Source organism: Trachurus trachurus (genome assembly GCF_905171665.1).
Source record: "Trachurus trachurus genome assembly, chromosome: 6".
Taxonomy (NCBI): Eukaryota; Metazoa; Chordata; class Actinopteri; order Carangiformes; family Carangidae; genus Trachurus; species Trachurus trachurus.
The window spans coordinates 25935940-25956702 of record NC_139897.1 but is presented as its reverse complement, the minus strand read 5'-3'; the positions used below and the strand labels follow the sequence as shown (position 1 = coordinate 25956702).

General features: G+C 41.8%; 2 protein-coding genes across 2 annotated transcripts in view; one reads left to right on the top strand and one right to left on the bottom strand.

Annotated features, from left to right (window-relative positions):
- Positions 1–2629, bottom strand: part of LOC310987419 (uncharacterized protein) — a 56194-nt gene extending 53565 nt beyond the window's left edge. The window contains exons 1-3 of the mRNA XM_083973651.1: positions 2412–2629; positions 342–429; positions 121–228 (exon numbers count right to left, since the gene is read on the bottom strand). Of these exons, the coding sequence (XP_083829777.1) occupies positions 121–228; positions 342–429; positions 2412–2557 (342 nt within the window). The 5' untranslated portion in view covers positions 2558–2629. The remainder of the gene's footprint in view (positions 1–120; positions 229–341; positions 430–2411) is intronic.
- Positions 2630–5629: 3000 nt separating this feature from the next.
- LOC310987895 (protein mono-ADP-ribosyltransferase PARP12-like) lies at positions 5630–10981 on the top strand (the record flags this gene model as incomplete). The annotated part of the gene is made up of 11 exons (XM_083974364.1): positions 5630–5934; positions 7598–7733; positions 7836–8082; positions 8169–8396; positions 8528–8660; positions 8791–8965; positions 9135–9373; positions 9495–9582; positions 9728–9858; positions 10475–10626; positions 10725–10981. 11 exons carry the CDS (start codon positions 5630–5632, stop codon positions 10979–10981), a joined length of 2091 nt encoding a protein of 696 aa, XP_083830490.1.
- Between the last annotated feature and the right edge of the window lie 9782 nt (positions 10982–20763).

Here is a 20763-nt window from a genome sequence, read left to right as displayed (position 1 = left end):
TGTTTGGACTCACAGCATCACAGCACAATGATGCAAATGTGTGCCACACTGTGCAACATTATTCCCATGTAGAGACACAGTCTTTTCCTTCCAGTGCCCCTCTCTCATTGCATTTAGTACCTGGTAATTGAAGTCGCTACTTTCTTTCGTACTGTCGGTGCTGAGAAGACACTTCCACACTCTCCCTCGCAGGCTTGGAGGAATACCCATTCTCATAAATCGCTCAATCTGGAAACACAACACAAGAGTTATGAGCACGCTGCATGTTTAAACAGTTACTCTGTGGTGAAACATTTACTGCAGATTGATGATGTTAACTTTTGTTTTGTAGTTTTTCTCACCTGGCTCTTGCAGATGAAGCTGGCTCCGTTCCAGTAGCTGAGCAGCTCACAGAGCTCTTTGACCCTCTGAGAGCTCAGCTGGGGGTAGCTGACAGAGACACAAACACAACTCACTCAGCTCAGACTGATTCATTGCTTTTTGAAATGAGGCATATACTGTATCAGCAACGTACACTGGCCATGAAGTGTTCAACATCCGATTCCAAGAAGGATGATCATCACCAGTGACTACCGCCCCTTTGCAGCTCGGCTGATGTGATTCAATTAATTTAATGTGCTGCCTGAGTAAGAAGCACCTGCTGGCGTGATTCAATACTCTTTGTCTTCACAGTGCCATTGTTGTTGTTTTTTACATGTGCATCAGCAGACGTATGGTGTCAGAAATATAGAATCAGGCTACTTTTACAAGCTTTGACTGTCTCAAGTTCTGAAACATTGCTCCATGCTGCTTTGCTCTGTCTTCACAGTATTGTTTCTGGATGTCACCTTGTGCTTTGGGATATTACAGTCTGCATTTTTCTGTATTTTCAGAGGTTTATTAATCTATTCATTTGAGTAGTTAAATTGTCTTGTAGGTCAAATTATTCATCCAGAAAATAAAGGTCAGTCAACAATAACAAAAACTGATTGCTGCTCTGGCTGACAATATTGAAAATCCTGCCAATTACACCTGCAAGAACTCTTTATCACAAATCACTTTGTGTTGCATTGTCAATGGAGAAATTTACATTATGGATAACATTGCTGTTTTTTTAGTTAGTCCACTGAGGACAAAGCCATTCTTACTTAGCATTTTTAAGAGCAAGTCAGCAAATTAACTTCATCCATCAAAACACTGAACAATAAGTGGAACAATGTCAGCACTGAAACACTTTTGTTTTTAACAGAAGCTACATGTGTAACCAAACAGCATTACAACTAATATACAGTGTCTTGCAAAAGTATTCATAAACCTTGAACTTTTCCACATTTTGTCATGTTACAACCACAAACTTAAATTTATGTTATTGGGATTTTATGTGACTGATCAACACGAAGTTGCACATAATTGTGAAGTGGAAGGAAAATTATACATGTGTTCAAGATTTTTTACAAATAAAAATCTGAAAAGTATGGTGTGCTTATGTATTCAGCCCCCTGAGTCATAACTTTGTTAAACCACCTTTCTCTGCAGTTACAGCTGCAAGTCTTGTGGGGTTAGTCTCTACCAGCTTTGCTACATCTATTTGCATCTACCGACTGCAAACTTTGCCCATTCTTCTTTGCAAAATAGCTCCAGTTCAGTCAGATTGGATGGATAGCGTCTGTGAACAGCAGTTTTCAAGTCTTGCCACAGACTGTCAGTAGGATTTAGGTCTGGACTTGGACTGGGCCGTTCTAACACATGGATATGCTTTGATCTAAGCCAGTCCATTGTAGCTCTGGGCCCTATGTTGAGGGTCATTGTTCTGCTGGAAGGTGAACTTCCGTCCCAGTCTCAAGTCTTTTGCTGCCTCCAACAGGTTTTCCTCCAGGATTGCCCTGTATTTAGCTCCATCCATCTTCCTATCAACTGTGAAGAAAAGCCTCTCCACAGCATGATGCTGCCACCACCATGTTTCACAGTGTGGATGGTGTGTTCAGGTTGATGTGCAGTGTAGTGTAGGCCAAAAGAGTTCAATTCTGGTCTTCGATTTGTTAAAAAAAACCAGAACAAAACAAAAAACATGTAAGTGTAAATATATATGTATATAATATGTCAATACTGTACATGTAAGTTTGTGGTAGTAACTTGACAAAATGTGGAAAAGTTCAAGGGGTATGAATACTTTTGCAGGCTACAAAGTTAACGTCAACAAAAGTTTAAACCACTTCCAACCTGACGTCTTTTAACTGTTTTCCGTTGCCATTTAAAAAGCGAATAAAATGAAACAACTCGTGTCTAACACTGCCAGATTTACGCGAGATTAAGTAAACACTGATTTAAATCCCCTCCGGAAGTTTAAATGCTCCGTGTTTGGACAGCAACAGATTGGACATTATTATGCCGACAGTTGCAAGTTTCATGCTAGCTACAGTAACATTACGCACCTGTAGTCATGACAACGATGATGAACTTTCTGCTCCTTTCTTTTGGTCAGAAGAGCGAAGCCAAATTCATCAAAACGTAAGTTCTCACTTCGTCTTCTGTTTATGGAGCTTCTCCTGCTGGCGCTGCTGCTGCTTCTTTTCCTCATGGTTGAAGAAAATAATACAGTACACAAAGAAAAGTGAAGGGGGAGAAAAAAACAACGTTGTCTGAACTTTGAACACGGTGGTTTGGTTTGAAAAAGGAAATCACAACGGTCAACAACGGTTCGGTAACTGAAGCCTTGTATGTGTGTGTGGCTCGGGCTCGGCGCTGTCAAATCAAACTCAACGGTCGCGCTCGTGTGGGACCGCCCCCTCTCTGACGTCACGGCCAACTGACGAATCAGAATCAGAGGCGTTTAAAACAAAGAGGAGCGAGTGGACAATGATGAGGTCACTGCTCACGCGCGGGGAACAGAAAGTAATAGAGATTGCTTTCACACAGCCAGGGACTGGAGCAGCTCTGATAGGATAATGAACTGTGGTGGCATCATGATGGGTAATTCCCAAAACAGAAAGTGGGTTTTTACCTTTTTCTCCACACATCCATCTCTGGTGATGATGATGCCACTATAAGTTAAAGTACATCACCATCACCCTTTTGAGTCATACAAATACCCCTGACATCATCTCAGCTGCATGGCTGCCTGCATCACAGTGATGATGTAATTTGAGCTCATCTCTGCTCTCTTTATGGTATAGGAAGGAATAATGATGTCATGGTAATGCAGCTCAGCTCACATACTGCATAGCCTATTCCCTGATCAAGGTAGGACTAGTTTCATTTTTATTTAACATGTTTATGTCCATAAATGTGCAAATGTGTAGTAGGCTAGTGTGTGTCCTACCTACTCTATATCAGCATATTTGGTGCAGCAGTCTTTTACTGGGCTACAAGAAAATGTTTAAATATCTTTTTTATTAAAGCATCTTATCTTATCAGACATTTCAACTAGGCTACTCATACAATATTATTGATCAGGTTTCCTCTATACTTGCGGTCAGCGTGGATGACCTGCTCCTGGCTGAGAGAAGTGTGCTATCTACTCAAAAATGTATATTTCTGTTCAGTGATGGGAATAACGGCGTTAAAATAAACGGCGTTACTAACGGCGTTATCTTTTTCAGTAACGAGTAATCTAACTAATTACTATTTCCACCGTTACAACGCCGTTACCGTTACCGACAATTAAATGAGGCGCGTTACAAACTACTCAGTGAAGCCGTTGTCCTCCGACTTGGCTCATCTCAGACACAGAAGCTGCTAAACTGTTTTTTTTTTCCTCCTCTCCTTTGGTGAGGGGAGGGGGGAGGAGGGAGGGACGAGACAACAGAGAAATGAGCAGAAATGTTGTTGTTGTAGTGAAAATGGGCGGGCTCGTGAAGACGCGAATTTACACAAAGTCAAAACGAGCGATAAATCGCATTTGCCTTGCGGGTCTTCCCACCAAACACGATGAAAAGGACGAAGACGCGAAGGTCCCGTCGCCATAAAAGAATCGCGTGTAGCGTCGCAAAAAAAAAAAAGTCGCGTCTACCGCGTCTCGCGCCTAATTGCGTCTCGCGCCTAATCGCGTTTTTGCGTCACGGCCTTTTACACCGCGGACGTAACGAATAAACGGTGACGGTGTGAACGAACAACATAGAACAGGACCAGACGTGGCGTTGTTTCCTCTTTTCACCTACAGCTCCACTCTCCCTTACTTACACTAACTACTGTTATTGTTGAGGCCAGAGAATTGTGGGATTTGTAGTTTTTGACCAATCGTGTGCTCTTTCTTTTTGTGATTTTTCCGGTTCACACATGTTTGTTTTTTTTAGGGGCAAATGCGAGTGAAATGCTCGCCCATGGCGGGCATAAGAAAATGTAAGACCTGTCTAAAATTATTTAAGACTTGAACACAATAATTCAACAAATTTAAGACATTTTAAGACCTAAAATTTAGATTTTCACATTTTAGACTTTTTAAGACCCCGCGCGCATACCCTGTTATTTCATATAAAAGTTTAAGTGCATACATATTTTATGATGCTGTGTATTATATATTTAAGACCATCTTAGAATTTTCTAATAAATTTAATACTTTTTAAGGCCTTAATTTTAGATACATGAATTTAAGACTTTTTAAGGATCCGCAGATACCCTGTTGTGCGCTCGCAGCAGGACAGATAATCAGATGGATAATCGGTAAAGTTAATAATTTCACTTAATGTGGCCTTGAATAAATTAATTTCGATGTTTCGCCTGTTATTAAACGCAAATCTTGAATAGGTCTCCGCTGTTTTCACATTTAAAAAGGTCTTTGTTGTCTTTGTACAGAGACAATATGAGATTTGCTTGTAGCCACAGCACTTAAAAAACCCACTGTAACCTATTTTCATAGGCACACCAGCCTCGCTTTCAATAAAACACACACTCGCATTCCATAATTGCGATCAGTGAAATATATGAAAACAATAAAATACAATTTAAAAATGAGAGAAAAAAAATCCAAATTCTTCGACATATTTAAACTTAAAAAAAAGAAAGAAAAAGTAACGCAATAGTTACTTTCCCTGGTAACTAGTTACTATTATAGTGAAGTAGTGGAGTTACTAACTCAGTTACTTTTTGGGAGAAGTAATTAGTAACTATAACTAATTACTTTTTAAAAGTAACGTTCCCAACACTGTTTCTGTTATGTTGGTCTCCACAGGTAGACCTGGTGAATGGTGAAGTGGTTTTGTTTGCTGCCACAGAATTGCAAATAAGACATTTCAAGTCATTTCACTTTAACCACATGTGTCAAAGATGGGAATGACTATCCTAGTAAAAATGCTGGATGTCATGTTAACAGGAGTCAATCAATGTCAAAATAATATACTGCATTTGTCTTAAGGAAGGGAACCTGAACTTGGATGCTTATATCTGAACCTCTCTACCTTTTGCTTTCACATGCATGTAAATTTCACAAGCATCTCTATTAGTAAATTTCAGTTGCGATTCTCACGTCACCCATTGTTAAAAAGAAAAGGGACGCATGGGTTGATATGAGTATGACAACTATTTTATGGGCAGGCCTACACTAGTTTTTTTTTCATTCTCTTCAGTTTTATATCTCAGTGAGCAGGAGAACATTGTCAGTCATCAGTACTGTAGTTTAAGGTCAATTCACTATGTCGGTGAAAGCTTTTTCAGGATGACTTCAGTTATCTCTAGACTCATTATCAAGACCCTGTGCGAACACAAAGGATGCATGGACTTCCAGAGTCTTCAAGAGACTATGGGAAGTTACACTGGCGAAGACTCAATCCTCTTGGACGACAGCAAAGTAGCCATTAAAGCAGGAAAACTGAAGGCGGCCGCTGGTCAGAAAATCAGCCCTGACAGTCTGGTAGTGGCTAAAACCAGCCTGAAGATCTGTCAGAAAAAGACCGGAGAGTGCCAGCAGTGTGACAGCTTACACCTGTGCAGGAATTATGTCTGTGGGAACTGCACCTTCGGGTGAGTATTTTACTGATGTGAAACTAATTGCCCCTTATGGGATTAATTAATAAAGTTGTTTGAATTGACAAGCCAGGTAGTTTACAACAAGCAATTCACAATTACAGTGGTATTGTAAGAGTGCAAGAGTAAATAATTAAAATTTGATTAGTTTTGTTTGGACACAAGCAAAGAGGCAAGCTAAGTTTCAGTTTTCAAAATTAAAAAGGCCCTCCTACTCTGTCTGTTTAAGGTTTTTTGTTTTTAATTTACTCAACTTTTTAGATAGACAGATTTTTATGACACATAGATACACAATCAATCTTGATGAGTGCTTTATGAACAGCGATTTATTTATATATATATAAGGTATGAAGGAAACTAATTTTGAATCCAAAAATATCAAGTGTCTAAAAGTTAGTCTGTGCAAGCCACCATAAAAGAAACATAGACCAGTTTCTTGTTTTTTTCCCTATACCTGTCCTGATTATTAAAGCAAATGCAATATTTATCACTTTAGATTTAGTCCAGACAATTTCATAATGGACAAGAGCCTCACTTGCATAAAACATCCAGTAAATCAGGAAAAACTGGATGCCATGCTGAGAGTAACTCCCTTGTATGGAATGATGAAGTTACACCTGTACTTTTCTTGCCATGCCACACCTGAAAATGACCTTTCTCACTTTCCCTTGATACTGTTGTACAGCACTGCAGCTGTCTTCTCCTTCATCTGCACTGTAAGAGCGCAATACCAAAATGTTTCATATATTGTCAGTGTAGTGGCTATTTGTCCTCGGTGTCAATAATCAAAAAACTCAAAATATCAAAAGTATAATGAAACTAAATCAAATCAAATGGCCACTGAGACACCTAGGGAGTGAATTTACGCAGGATAAACAGAGTCCATTGTCCAGGCAAAAAATGAAAGTTTCTTGGGTTTATTTTCCATTGGCAAACAAACAAACAAAGAGCAATGGCCCTTTACCGCCTCTCTTGGTAAAAAAACATCTGCCCTCCCAGGTGCCTAGCTCACCTGTGTCTGCCAACCCCTATATGTAAACTCACCCGGTGCGCTCCAGCTACCCAGTACCTTCAAAATAAAAGCATGGTTAAGTACCAAAATAAACTTAACCAATACTAAATATCATAACAAACTAAAGGTGTATTCCCCAAAACTAAACCACAAAAAATAACTAAATAATAAGTGATTAAATAATACAAAAGTAACAAATAGCTCCGACAGTCAGTTACACCACATAGGCAGAACAGTTCGAACTGCGTTCTTCTTGCAAAATAAGGAAGAAATAAAGTAAAGATAAAGATAATAGGTGTTGAGATACTTCCAATCTCGTCAGCCTCTGAGATAGTCAAAGCGTAGTGCCAGGTCAGGTTTTATCTTAAAGCTTCTTCTTCTTCTTCTTCTTCTTCTTCTTCTTCTTCTTCTTCTTCTTCTTCTTCTCAAATAATCTAAATAGAGAGATTTTGTCCAGATAAGAAATGTTTTGACACATTATTATATTATGTTAATATGAACCAAACCACAAACCATGGACAGGTTCAGGTTGGTTATCAGACAATAATGTGAGTTGTGATAAAACATGACTGGACGTTTGGCAACTCTCAAGACGTTTTTGTGTCGACCTAACCTTAGAATATATTTTTCTCATTCCCTCATTTTTAGAAACACGTGTAGACATCTCCACATCCTGGACTCTCCATACAATGCAAGGCTTTTACAGAGACATGATCTTCAGGACTTGTCGGAAAAAGAGATTTTCCAACTGTTGCTGCAGAATGATCCGAATCTGCTTCCTAAGGTTGGTTTTGTCTCATGTTATGTTAGAGAAAATAATCTATACATCTGAATGAAGTGTAATAGACTTTTTGTTGTGATCATTTTCTTGCCCAAACCCCTTCAGATATGTGGACATTACAACATGGGCAATGGGTTACATGGTTCCTGTAACTATGGCGCCAACTGCACCAAGCTTCACATCTGTCAGCACTATTTCCAGGGTGACTGTAGGTTTGGCACCACCTGTAAGAGAGCCCATAATATTGATGAACAAGGACTGAAGATGCTTCGTAGATTCAGTCAGGAGAATATCGGAAACCTTCGTGAGATCTACAGACATAAAAGCATCATCATGGCTCCTCCTGTTCCTGGTAAAGAATTTCTTTTATTGAAACAATTGTCTGTTTTGCAATGTGTGTTATACTATATCTTTGTTTCTATGTGTGTCATTTTTCAGGGTCATCAGCCACCAGTTCTGCTGCTGGTCCATCTGAAGCCCATCGAGCTGAGGAACAAAGTTCCCACCAAGCTTCCCAGCAGCAGCAGCAGCAGCAGCAGCAGCATTCCCACAACCAACAAGGACATCCCACAACCAGTTCAGCTGGTCGATCTAAACCATTGAGTGATATTGACAGGAATGAAATCTGCTTCTACTTCCTCCTTCACAAGGGCTGCAAGTTCAATGGTAATAATAAATAATACTGGAAGAATTGACAAGTAACATTTAAGGTACTCAAGACATAGACTATGTGGATCTGTGAAAAGAAATTATGTTAATACCACTTCCTAAATGAGTGATTTGTATCCTTTTACCAGAGAGCTGTGTTCGTGTCCATTGGCACCTACCTTACAAGTGGCAGGTTTTAGACAGCGATGGTGTGACCTGGACGGATTTGCCGAACATGGAGGAGATTGAGAAGGCCTACTCTGACCCAGGAAATGACACAAGGTGAAGGCATGAATAAAGAAACACACAGCTTAGATGGCCACATATTCTTTAGTCTTTAAATAAAGGGTACTAAAACTAGATTTTAACTCCCCTTTAACTGATACTATATACTTATACTGCTTGTTTTCAGCTCTACATCCCCCACTGCACCGGCTGTAAACTTCATGACAATGACTTATGGAGTTCATGAAGTTCGTCGTCTGTCCACAGCCTCTTCTGTCTTAAGGCCCCCTAACTTCATCCTTACGACACAGTGGATTTGGTACTGGATAGATGACACAGGGAAGTGGCAGGAGTATGGACAGGTCAGACAAACTTACACAAATAATATGACGAGTCTTTGTTGAGGACATGATCAGATTTAAGACAGACTTTAAGTTATAAGAGTTTGCAATCCTCAACAGCACCTGTTTGATGGACTTCACATTTCTTTAATGTTTTAGAATCTAAATGTTTCTGCACTTTTTGTCTAAGGGTGATGATGATAACAGTCAAGTCTCTTCCGCTTGTGAGACTCTGGAGAATGTGTACTTGGCAGACAGAGATGGAGAGATTGCTTTCGATGCTGGGAACCATCTGTATATTCTCCACTTCAAAGGCGAACCAGGAACACCTCCGATGTATCAAGAGAACTTACAAAACAAAACTAAGAGAGGGGTCAGGAGAAGGCCTCGCTTCATGTCTGCTAACGACGTGAAGATGAAGCTGGAAAGGTATGTTAAGTTGCATTTATTGACAAATTTGACATCTAAAACTACAGCTTTGGATATCTTGGTGGATCAAATGACTTCTCTGGTTCAACAGCTCACCACATTAAGTTTTTCCTCTCTGTAGTGCATCATCAGGCAGCACCAGCTCCTCCAAAGCTGATAGTTTCCCACCACACTGGGACAGGAGTGCCCTACCTGAATACGGATACAAGGTAGGGAAGCATTCATTCATTTTTGTTCCTTCACAAAGACTGGCTATATTATTATTATTATTATTATTATTATTATTATTATTATTATTATTATTATTATTATTATTATTATTATTATTGATTATTGACTTCTCTTATTTCTCAGCTTGTGCCTCTCTCAGACACTCTGAAGGATTACAAAAGCATGGAGACATTGTTTAAGCACACTGTACCCCAGAGTATAATTAACAGCATCCAGAGGGTCCAGAACCCCGCACTGTGGGACCTCTTTCAATGGTAAAAATGTTTTTTCTTTTTTTTTTTTTAAAGAATGAGCATCTACCCACTCACACTTAAAAGGGGAACTAACAAGTCTGGTCGCATTTCCTCTGTTTTGCTAACCCTCCTCCCGGTCATGTGCATTTGTTTTCAATGAAGCCAGCGAGAAATCAATTAATGGAACCGTCAACGTTATATATCATACATGTGTTACAATGTGTCTATCTTTTTTGGCCAAGAGACGCTAGGTGGAAGGCAGAGAGCCTCCATTCTCCCTGTAACAAGTTACAAGTCATTTATCTAACCATCACAATTAGGCTACTCTGAACCGTTAATTAAGGAAAACATTGAGCACACTTCCTCTTTAATGTCTCGTCTCAAAAGTCTTACATTGGTGTAAAAATAGCATACAAGGTTCAAAGAAATATTATGCCACATTCACTCTTGGTCAGACACAGTTACTTTCTTAAATTTAACTTCTGGTTTCTGCCTGGGTACCTCAAGGCCAGTGCTCATCTTACTGTTTCCCCCTATACTAGTCTAAATGCCAGACTAAACTATACTAACACATAGTAGGCTAACCATCTGCTGGCTGCAACATGTACATTCATTTTTTTTTATCTGGTGTGTTCAGGCAGAAAAAACACATGAAGGTGAGGAACGGAGGGAACGATGTGAAACAGCTGGACTTGTTCCATGGGACGGATGAATCCCTGGTTGACGCCATCTGTGAGCAAAACTTTGACTGGAGGATGTGTGGTGTCCATGGCACACGTTACGGCAAAGGTACAGTAGCCTGAGCAGCCAATCCAATAATACAACATCTATACTGCATCCTTCCATCCTTTAAGCTGCATCAACTTTAACACTTCTTTATTTGTTAGGGAGCTACTTTGCCAGAGATGCATCCTACTCGGACAGATACGCCAGCATCAACAGAACCCCAAACAAGATCATGTTTGTGTCTCAGGTCCTGGTGGGGGAGTTCTGCAGGGGACACAGCAAATATGTCCGACCCCCGCCAAAAGGAGACAGCAAAATCCTCTATGACAGCTGTGTGGATGATGAGAGCAACCCCAGCATCTATGTCATCTTTGAAAAACATCAGATTTATCCAGCGTATGTTATCAACTACTCCTAGATTATAGCCCACTGGGTGATTGTCAGGGTAAAACTATCATGGGACGCTCTTTACTCTGACTAAGTAGCAGCCAGGTGGTGGTTTTGTTAAAGGTTTTTGAAGTGAAACAGTGGTATTGGTAGTATCAAGTGGTAGTGGTATTTCAAAATCCTTAACAAAATGTTGGATAGCTTAACTAACTAAATCTGCTTCAAGTATCAAAAGTAAAAAATAAAAAAAATAAAAAAAGTGATACGTACAAACGATACAGAGTTGCCACTTCAACTTTGCCTGTTCATTCGGCGCTGGGCAAAAACACTTATGTAGTGTGACTAAGTCTCGTAATAGCAGGGAAAAACCTTGACCATGAGATTTTTCACTGGCTCTAAAGCATTAACAAGTAAAGTGCTGAAAAACTTAGCACTTGTGCCATTAGAGGACAAAAAACAGTAAAACAAAACAAACAAACAAAAAAAAACAGAGGGGGTGGTGCGTAGCGCGGTGGTTAAAGCGGCCGCCCCATGTAGAGGCTACAGTCCTCAACGCAGGCGTCCCCGGTTCAAATCCCGCGTCGGGCAGACCTTTCCTGCATGTCATTCCCCCCCTCTCTGCCTCCCCCTTTCCTGTCTGTCTCACTATGTACTATCAAATAAAAAAAGCCAAAAAATATATACTTATAAAAAAACAGAGTAAATGGAGAAATATGGTTTTAAAATTGAATAAATGTGGTTTCAAATGGGGCGGTGCGTGGCGCAGTGGGTAGAGCGGCCGCCCCATGTAGAGGCTACAGTCCTCACTGCAGGCGGCCCCGGTTCGAATCCCACGTCGGGCAGACCTTTCCTGCATGTCATTCCCCCTCTCTCTGCCTCCCCCTTTCCTGTCTATCTCTACTGTCAAAAATATACTTAAAAAAAGAAAGAAGCAAATATGAAAAAAAAATTAAAAACAGTACATGACATAAAGTAAATGTAATGAAATCTGTGGTAAATATGGTCAATTCATAATCAGGGGTTTTAAACTGGTTAGATAAATTGACCAATAATATAATTATTTGACAAGTACTAATATCTTGTCTTTTTTCTTTATTAAAACCCGATACTGCGGGTAAGATTACAATAATAAAGTGACATGACTAACCCAAGAAAAAATGATTTGGGACTGTACTTGCACATGTATGCCTTGATCCCATGTCTGCTTTGTTGTATTTAGATCTTTTACAAAATGTAACTGCTGTAAAAATCTTGACATTGTTTTATCAGCTAAATCTGTTTAAATAAAAACAAAGGGGGTACAAGGGCCTAATTTTATGGTGGAAGTAATCTCAACTATTCTATATACTGATAGATGGCTTGATCCATTTCTAATAACATTTACATTAACTGATAGGTCAGTTTGGCATACACAGTAGTAGAGCACAAGTGTGAAATTATAGAAATATGAATGGGATTTTGTGGTGGGGTTTATACATTGTGTCCTGATGAATTTATAATTGACCAAAAAAAAAAACTTATATTTGCACTGTAGATGGAGGTATCAATCATTATGTTTGTGATTGGTGGTGGCTTTTGTTGTGGTCACAGGTTATCATCAACAACCTGATGTTCACATATACAATGAAATTCACAGATTGTTAAGAAATAAACACATTCTTAAAATGGATTCATTGAGTCATTTGAACTACTTGCATGGTATAAATATATATTTAATTGTTAGAATCAATATTATTATTACAATGGATATTTTACATACTATATATGTTTTACGCTAAATGTTCATTTTTATGTCTCTTATTATGTCACTAAAATATTTGAGAGCGATGTTAAACCGGAGTCAAATTCCTTGAATATACACAAATACTTTGCCTTTCAATATTTTCAATCATTGAAAATACACAAGGTACTCAAATGCTGTTTTTATTATGGTGATACAAAGTATAAAGTCTATGAATAAAAGCCCTTTGGGTGGGCATGATCAAGACAGCATCCATTGCCAGCAAAGGATCACTATACTTAAATAGCAGTAGATAAAAAAGCTATTGATCAGACAATGGTTTTCCTAGACTGGTGCTTTTATAAGTGTGTGTGTATTTCAGACTTTTGAGTCATTTTTGAATAGATGAAACCTGTAGATTATCTTCACTCTGCTGAACACTCTCCAGGATTGCCCTGTATTTAAGTTAGCTCCATCCATCTTCCCATCAACTGTGAAGAAAAGCCTCTCCACAGCATGATGCTGCCACCACCATGTTTCATGGTGATGAATGAATCAACCTCTGAGTCCTCAGCCTCTGCTTCCTCGACGGAAGGCGTGTCAGTGGGATTGAGGAGATCCTCGAAGTATTCCTTCCACCGCCCGACGATATCCCCAGTCGAGGTCAACAGCTCCCCCCCTCCACTGTAAACAGTGTTGGCGGAGCACTGCTTCCCCCTCCTGAGGCGCCGGATGGTTTGCCAGAATTTCTTCGAGGCTGACCGGTAATCCTCCTCCATGGCCTCCCCAAACTTTTCCCAGACCCGAGTTTTTGCTTCCGTGACCGCCCGAGCTGCTGTCCGCTTGGCCTGCCGGTACCCGTCAGCTGCCTCAGTGGTCCCCCGAGCTAGCCAGGCTCGGTAGGACTCCTTCTTCAGCTTGACGGCATCCCTTACTTCCGGGATCCACCATCGGGTTCGGTGATTGCCACCGCGACAGGCACCGGAGACCTTATGGCCACAGCTCCGGACGGCCGCGTCAACAATGGAAGCGGAGAACATGGTCCATTCAGACTCAATGTCTCCGGCCTCCCTCGGAATCCGGTCAAAGCTCTCCCGGAGGTGGGAGTTGAAGACCTCCCTGACAGGGGATTCTGCCAGACGTTCCCAGCAGACCCTGACAATACGCTTGGGTCTTCCAGGTCTGACCAGCTTCCTCCCCTGCCAGCGGATCCAACTCACCACCAGGTGGTGATCAGTGGACAGCTCAGCCCCTCTCTTCACCCGAGTGTCCAAGACATACGGCCGGAGGTCAGATGACACGACTACAAAGTCGATCATTGACCTCCGGCCTAGGGTGTCCTGGTGCCACGTGCACTGATGGACACCCTTATGCTCGAACATGGTGTTCGTTATGGACGGACTGTGGCTAGCACAGAAGTCCAATAACAAAACACCACTCGGGTTCAGATCGGGGAGGCCGTTCCTCCCAATCACACCTCTCCAGGTAACACTGTCGCTGCCCACGTGAGCGTTGAAGTCCCCCAACAGAACGATGGAGTCCCCAGTTGGGGCACTTTCCAGCACCCCTCCCAAGGCCTCCAGGAAGGCCGGGTACTCTGCACTGCCGTTCGGCCCGTAGGCCGAAACGACAGTGAGAGACCTATCCCCGACCCGAAGGCGCAGGGAAGCGACCCTCTCGTTAAGTGGGGAGAACTCCAACACATGGCGGCTGAGCTGGGGAGCTATGAGCAAGCCCTCACCAGCTCGCCGCCTCTCACCATGGGCAACTCCAGAGTGGAAGAGAGTCCAACCTCTCTCAAGGAGTTGGGTTCCAGAGCCCAGGCTGTGCATGGAGGTGAGCCCGACTATCTCTAGACGATACCTCTCAGCCTCCCGCACGAGCTCAGGCTCTTTCCCCCCCAGCGAGGTGACATTCCATGTCCCTAAAGCCAGAGTCGTTGTCCAGGGATTGGGTCGCCACCCAAATCACACAGCACCAGCCCCTTCTGAACCCTCCCGCGGGTGGTGAGCCTACGGAAAGGCGGGCCCACGTCGCTCGTTCGGGCTGCGCCCGACCGGGTCCCGTGGGCCAAGACCCGGCCACCAGACGCTCGCCTGCGAGCCTCGACCCCAGGCCTGGCTCCAGGGTGGGGCCCCGGTAACGCCAGTCCGGGCGACGTACACTTCCTCGATGTTTTCTTTTTCATAGGGGCTTGGAACCGCTCTTAGTCTGACCCGTCACCTAGGACCTGTTTGCCTTGGAAGACCCTACCAGGGGCATTAAGCCCCATACAACATAGCTCCTAGGATCATTCGGGTGCTCAAACCCCTCCACCACGGTAAGGTGGCGGTTCAAGGAGGAGATATATATAAATATATATGTATATGTATATAATATGTAAATACATGTAAGTTTGTGGCCGTAACTTGACAAAATGTGGAAAAGTCCAAGGGGTATGAATACTTTTGCAAAGCACTGAAGGCTACAAAGTTAGTTGAAAGTTGAGACACACCAAACAAAATGTCTGATGTCAACAAAAGTTTAAACCACTTCCAACCTGACGTCTGTTAACTGTTTTCCGTTGCCATTTAAAAGCGAATAAAAGTAATAAAATGAAACAAATCGTGTCTAACACTGCCAGATTTACGCGAGATTAAGTAAACACTGATTTAAATCCCCTCAGGGAGTTTAAATGCTCCGAGTTTGGACAGCAACAGATTGGACATTATTATGCCGACAGTTGCAAGTTTCATGCTAACTAGCTACAGTAACGTTACGCACCTGTAGTCATGACAACAATGATGAACTTTCTGCTCCTTTCTTTTGGTCAGAAGAGCGAAGCCAAATTCATCAAAACGTAAGTTCTCACTTCGTCTTCTGTTTATGGAGCTTCTCCTGCTGGCGCTGCTGCTGCTTCTTTTCCTCATGGTTGAAGAAAATAATACAGTACACAAAGAAAAGTGAAGGGGGAGAAAAAAAACAACGTTGTCTGAACTTTGAACACGGTGGTTTGGTTTGAAAAAGGAAATCACAACGGTCATTCAACAACGGCTCCCCGGTAACTGAAGCCTTGTGGCTCGGCGCTGTCAAATCAAACTCAACGGTCGCGCTCGTGTGGGACCGCCCCCTCTCTGACGTCACGGCCAACTGACGAATCAGAATCAGAGGCGTTTAAAACAAAGAGGAGCGAGTGGACAATGATGAGGTCACTGCTCACGCGCGGGGAACAGAAACAGAAAGAGATCAGCTTTCACACAGCAGCTCTGATCATAGGATAATGAACTGTGGTGGCATCATGATGGGTCATTCCCAAAACAGAAAGTGGGTTTTTACCTTTTTCTCCATATCAATCTCTGGTGATGATGATGCCACTATAAGTTAAAGTACATCATCATCACCCTTTTGAGTCATACAAATACATCATCTCAGCTGCATGGCTGCCTGCATCACAGTGATGATGTAATGTCATGTGAGCTCATCTCTGCTCTCTTTATGGTATAGGAAGGAATAATGATGTCATGGTGTGTAGGCTATACAATAAATGATCAGCTCAGCTCACATACTGCATAGCCTATTCCCTGATCATGGTAGGACTAGTTTCATTTTTATTTAACATGTTTATGTCCATAAATTTGTGTACTCTATGCTGGTGCAGCAGTCTTTTACTGGGCTACAAGAAAATGTTTAAATATCTTTTTTATTAAAGCATCTTATCTTATCAGACATTTGAACTACTCGTACAGTACAATATCCTCCATACTTGCGGTCAGCGTGGATGACCTGCTCCTGGGAGAAGTGTGCTATCTACCACTACACCATTCACCAGGTCTAACTATTGGAGACCAACAATATACATTCTTGAGTTTTGTTTGCTGCCACAGAATTGTAAATGTGCAAATAAAACTATAACATTTCACTTTAACCACATGTGTCAAAGATGGGAATGACTATCCTAGTAAAAATGCTGGATGTCATGTTAACAGGAGTCAATCAATGTCAAAATAATATACTGCATTTGTCTTAAGGAAGGGAACCTGAACTTGGATGCTTATATCTGAACCTCTCTACCCTTTGCTTTCACATGCATGTAAATTTCACAAGCATCTCTATTAGTAAATTTCAGTTGCGATTCTCACGTCAACACCCATTGTTAAAAAGAAAAGGGACGCATGGGTTGATATGAGTATGACAACTATTTTATGGGCAGGCCTACACTAGTTTTTTTTTCATTCTCTTCAGTTTTATATCTCAGTGAGCAGGAGAACTTGTCAGTCATCAGTACTGTAGTTTAAAGTCAATTCACTAAGTCGGTGAAAGCTTTTTCAGGATGACTTCAGTTATCTCTAGACTCGTTATCAAGACCCTGTGCGAACACAAAGGATGCATGGACTTCCAGAGTTTGCAAGAGACTATGGGAAGTCACACTGGCGCAGACTCAATCCTGCAAAGTGTCCTCTTGGACGACAGCAAAGTAGCCATTAAGACAGGAAAACTGAAGGCAGCCGCTGGTCAGAAAATCAGCCCTGACAGTCTGGTAGTGGCTAAAAGCAGCCTAAAGATCTGTCAGAAAAAGACCGGAGAGTGCCAGCAGTGTGACAGCTTACACCTGTGCAGGAATTATGTCTGTGGGAACTGCACCTTCGGGTGAGTATTTTACTGATGTGTGACGAGCCAGGTATGTAGTCTGTCTCTTATAAAGCGATATACAAGTTGAATGGTAAGAGTGCAAGAGTAAATATTTAAAATTCGATTTGTTTCGTTTGGACACAAGAAAAGAAGCAAGCTAAGTTCCAGTTTCCAAAATTAAAAAGGCCCTGTTTAAGGTTTTTTGTTTTTAATTTACTCAGCTTTTTAGATAATTACAATTAGACATATTTTTATGACATAATTGGATACACAATCAATCCTGATGAGTGCTTTATGAACAGCGATTTATTTTTATATATAAATATGAAGGAAACTAATTTTGAATCCAAAAATGTCAAGTGTCTAAAAGTTAGTCTGTGCAAGCCACCGGTCACTTTCTTGTTTTTTTTCCCTACCTGTCCTGATTATTAAAGAAAATGCATTATTTATCACTTCATATAAGTCCAGACAATGGCAATAGCAGACAATTTCATAATGGACAAGAGCCTCACTTGCATAAAACATCCAGTGAATCAGGAAAAACTGGATGCCAGGCTGAGAGTAACTCCCCTGTATGGAATGATGTATAGTAACACCTGTACTTTTCTTGCCATGCCACACCTGAAAATGACCTTTCTCACTTTCCCTTGATAATCCACTGCACAGTTAACGTTTGTACTGTTGTACAGCACTGCAGCTGTCTTCTCCTTCAACTGCACCGTAAGAGTGCTGTACCAAAATGTTGCATTTGTAACGGTTGGAGGTCCACGGGTATAGTCACAGTCACAAGGTACCAGTAAGGAGAAGTGACGGCGTGTGGCGATTAGTGGTACTGAAGTTAAACTCACTCTCCCATAAAAGACGTGCTAATGCACTTGCCAAGTGGTCATTGACCTCTTGGTGAAACGGTTAGCATTGTTGGCCGCGGTGCGGGAGATGTTCGAAACCCACTCAGGGCAGGCCAGACAACACCACATAGGCACACATAATCTGATATAATTTAGCCTTCCAGATAATAAATTCAGGAGTGCCAGTATTTTCAGACTATCAGATTTGTTTAAAAAACAAAAACAAACAAATTGTCTACAAATACAGAATTTCTGTACACCCAGTTAGCCAGAGTGGAACAACAGAATAGTCCGAACTGCGTTCTTCTTACAAAATAAAGATGTTAAATAAAGAAAAGATAAGAGGTGTTGAGCTACTTCCAATCTCATCAGCCTCTGAGATAGTCAAAGGGTGATCAGTGCCAGGTCAGGTTTTATCTTAAAGCCTCTTCTTCTTCTCAAATAATCTAAATAGAGAGATTTTGTCCAGATAAGAAATGTTTTGACACATTATTATATTATGTTAATATAAACCAAAAAACAAACCATGGACAGGCTGGTTATCAGGCACTAATGTGAGTTGTGATAAAACATGACTGGACATTTGGCAACTCTCAAGATGTCTTTGTATCTACCTTACTTTAGAATATATTTTTCTCATTTCCTACTTTTTTAGATATAAGTGTAGACATCCCCACAGCCTGGACACTACATACAATGCAAGGCTTTTACAGAGACATGATCTTCAGGACTTGTCGGAAAAAGAGATTTTCCGACTGTTGCTGCAGAATGATCCAAATCTGCTTCCTAAGGTTGGTTTTGTCATGTTATGTTGTAAAAAATAACGTGTACATCTGAATGAAGTGTAATAGACTTTTTGTTGTGATCATTTTCTTGCCCAAACCCCTTCAGATATGTGGACATTACAACATGGGCAATGGGTTACATGGTTCCTGTAACTATGGCGCCAACTGCACCAAGCTTCACATCTGTCAGCACTATTTCCAGGGTGACTGTAGGTTTGGCACCACCTGTAAGAGAGCCCATAATATTGATGAACAAGGACTGAAGATGCTTCGTAGATTCAGTCAGGAGAATATCAGAAACCTTCGTGAGATCTACAGAAATACAAGCATCATCATGGGTCTACAGGCTCCTCCTGTTCCTGGTAAAGAATTTATTTTATAGCAACATTTGTCTGTTTTTTTGCAATACTATGCGTGCTATACTATATCTTTCTTTCTATGTGTCGTTTTTCAGGGTTATCAGATGCGAAGTCTGTTGACCGGGCTTCCCAGCAGCCTTTCCAGAGGCAACCAGTTGGTTCAGCCACCAGTTCTGCTGCTGGTCCATTTAAAGCCCATCGAGCTGAGGAACAAAGTTTCCATCAGGCTTCCCAACAGCCTTTCCAAAGGAGACGTGGTTCAGCCACCAGTTCTGCTAATGGTCCATTTAAGGCCCATCCAGTTGAGGAACAAAGTTCCCATCAGGCTTCCCAACAGCCTTTCCAAAGGAGACCTGGTTCAGCCACCAGTTCTGCTACTGGTCCATTTAAAGCCCATCGAGCTGAGGAACAAAGTTTCCATCAGGCTTCCCAACAGCCTTTCCAAAGGAGACCTGGTTCAGCCACCAGTTCTGCAAATGGTCCATTTAAAGCCCATCCAGTTGAGGAACAAAGTTTCCATCAGGCTTCCCAACAGCCTTTCCAAAGGAGACCTGGTTCAGCCACCAGTTCTGCTACTGGTCCATTTAAAGCCCATCGAGGTGAGGAACAAAGTTTCCATCAGGCTTCCCAACAGCCTTTCCAAAGGAGACCTGGTTCAGCCACCAGTTCTGCTGATGGTCCATCTAAAGCCCATCCAGTTGAGGAACAAAGTTCCCATCAGGCTTCCCAACAGCCTTTCCAAAGGAGACCTGGTTCAGCCACCAGTTCTGCTACTGGTCCATTTAAAGCCCATCGAGGTGAGGAACAAAGTTTCCATCAGGCTTCCCAACAGCCTTTCCAAAGGAGACCTGGTTCAGCCACCAGTTCTGCTGATGGTCCATCTAAAGCCCATCCAGTTGAGGAACAAAGTTCCCATCAGGCTTCCCAACAGCCTTTCCAAAGGAGACCTGGTTCAGCCACCAGTTCTGCTACTGGTCCATTTAAAGCCCATCGAGGTGAGGAACAAAGTTTCCATCAGGCTTCCCAACAGCCTTTCCAAAGGAGACGTGGTTCAGCCACCAGTTCTGCTGATGGTCCATTTAAAGCCCATCGAGCTGAGGAACAAAGTTTCCATCAGGCTTCCCAGCAACAACAGCAGCAGCAGCAGCATTCCCACAACCAACAAGGACGTCCCACAACCAGTTCGGCTGGTCGATCTAGACAATTGAGTGATACTGATAAGAATGAAATCTGCTTCTACTTCCTCCTTCGCAAGCGCTGCAGATTCAATGGTAATAATTGAAGAACTGACAAGTCACATTTAAAGTAGAGTAGGCCTAACTACTCAAGACATAGACTATGTGGATCTGTGAAAAGAAATTATGTTAATACCACTTCCTAAATGAGTGATTTGTATCCTTTTACCAGAGAGGTGTGTTCGTGCCCATTGGCACCTACCTTACAAGTGGCAGGTTTTAGACAGCGATGGTGTGACCTGGACGGATTTGCCGAAC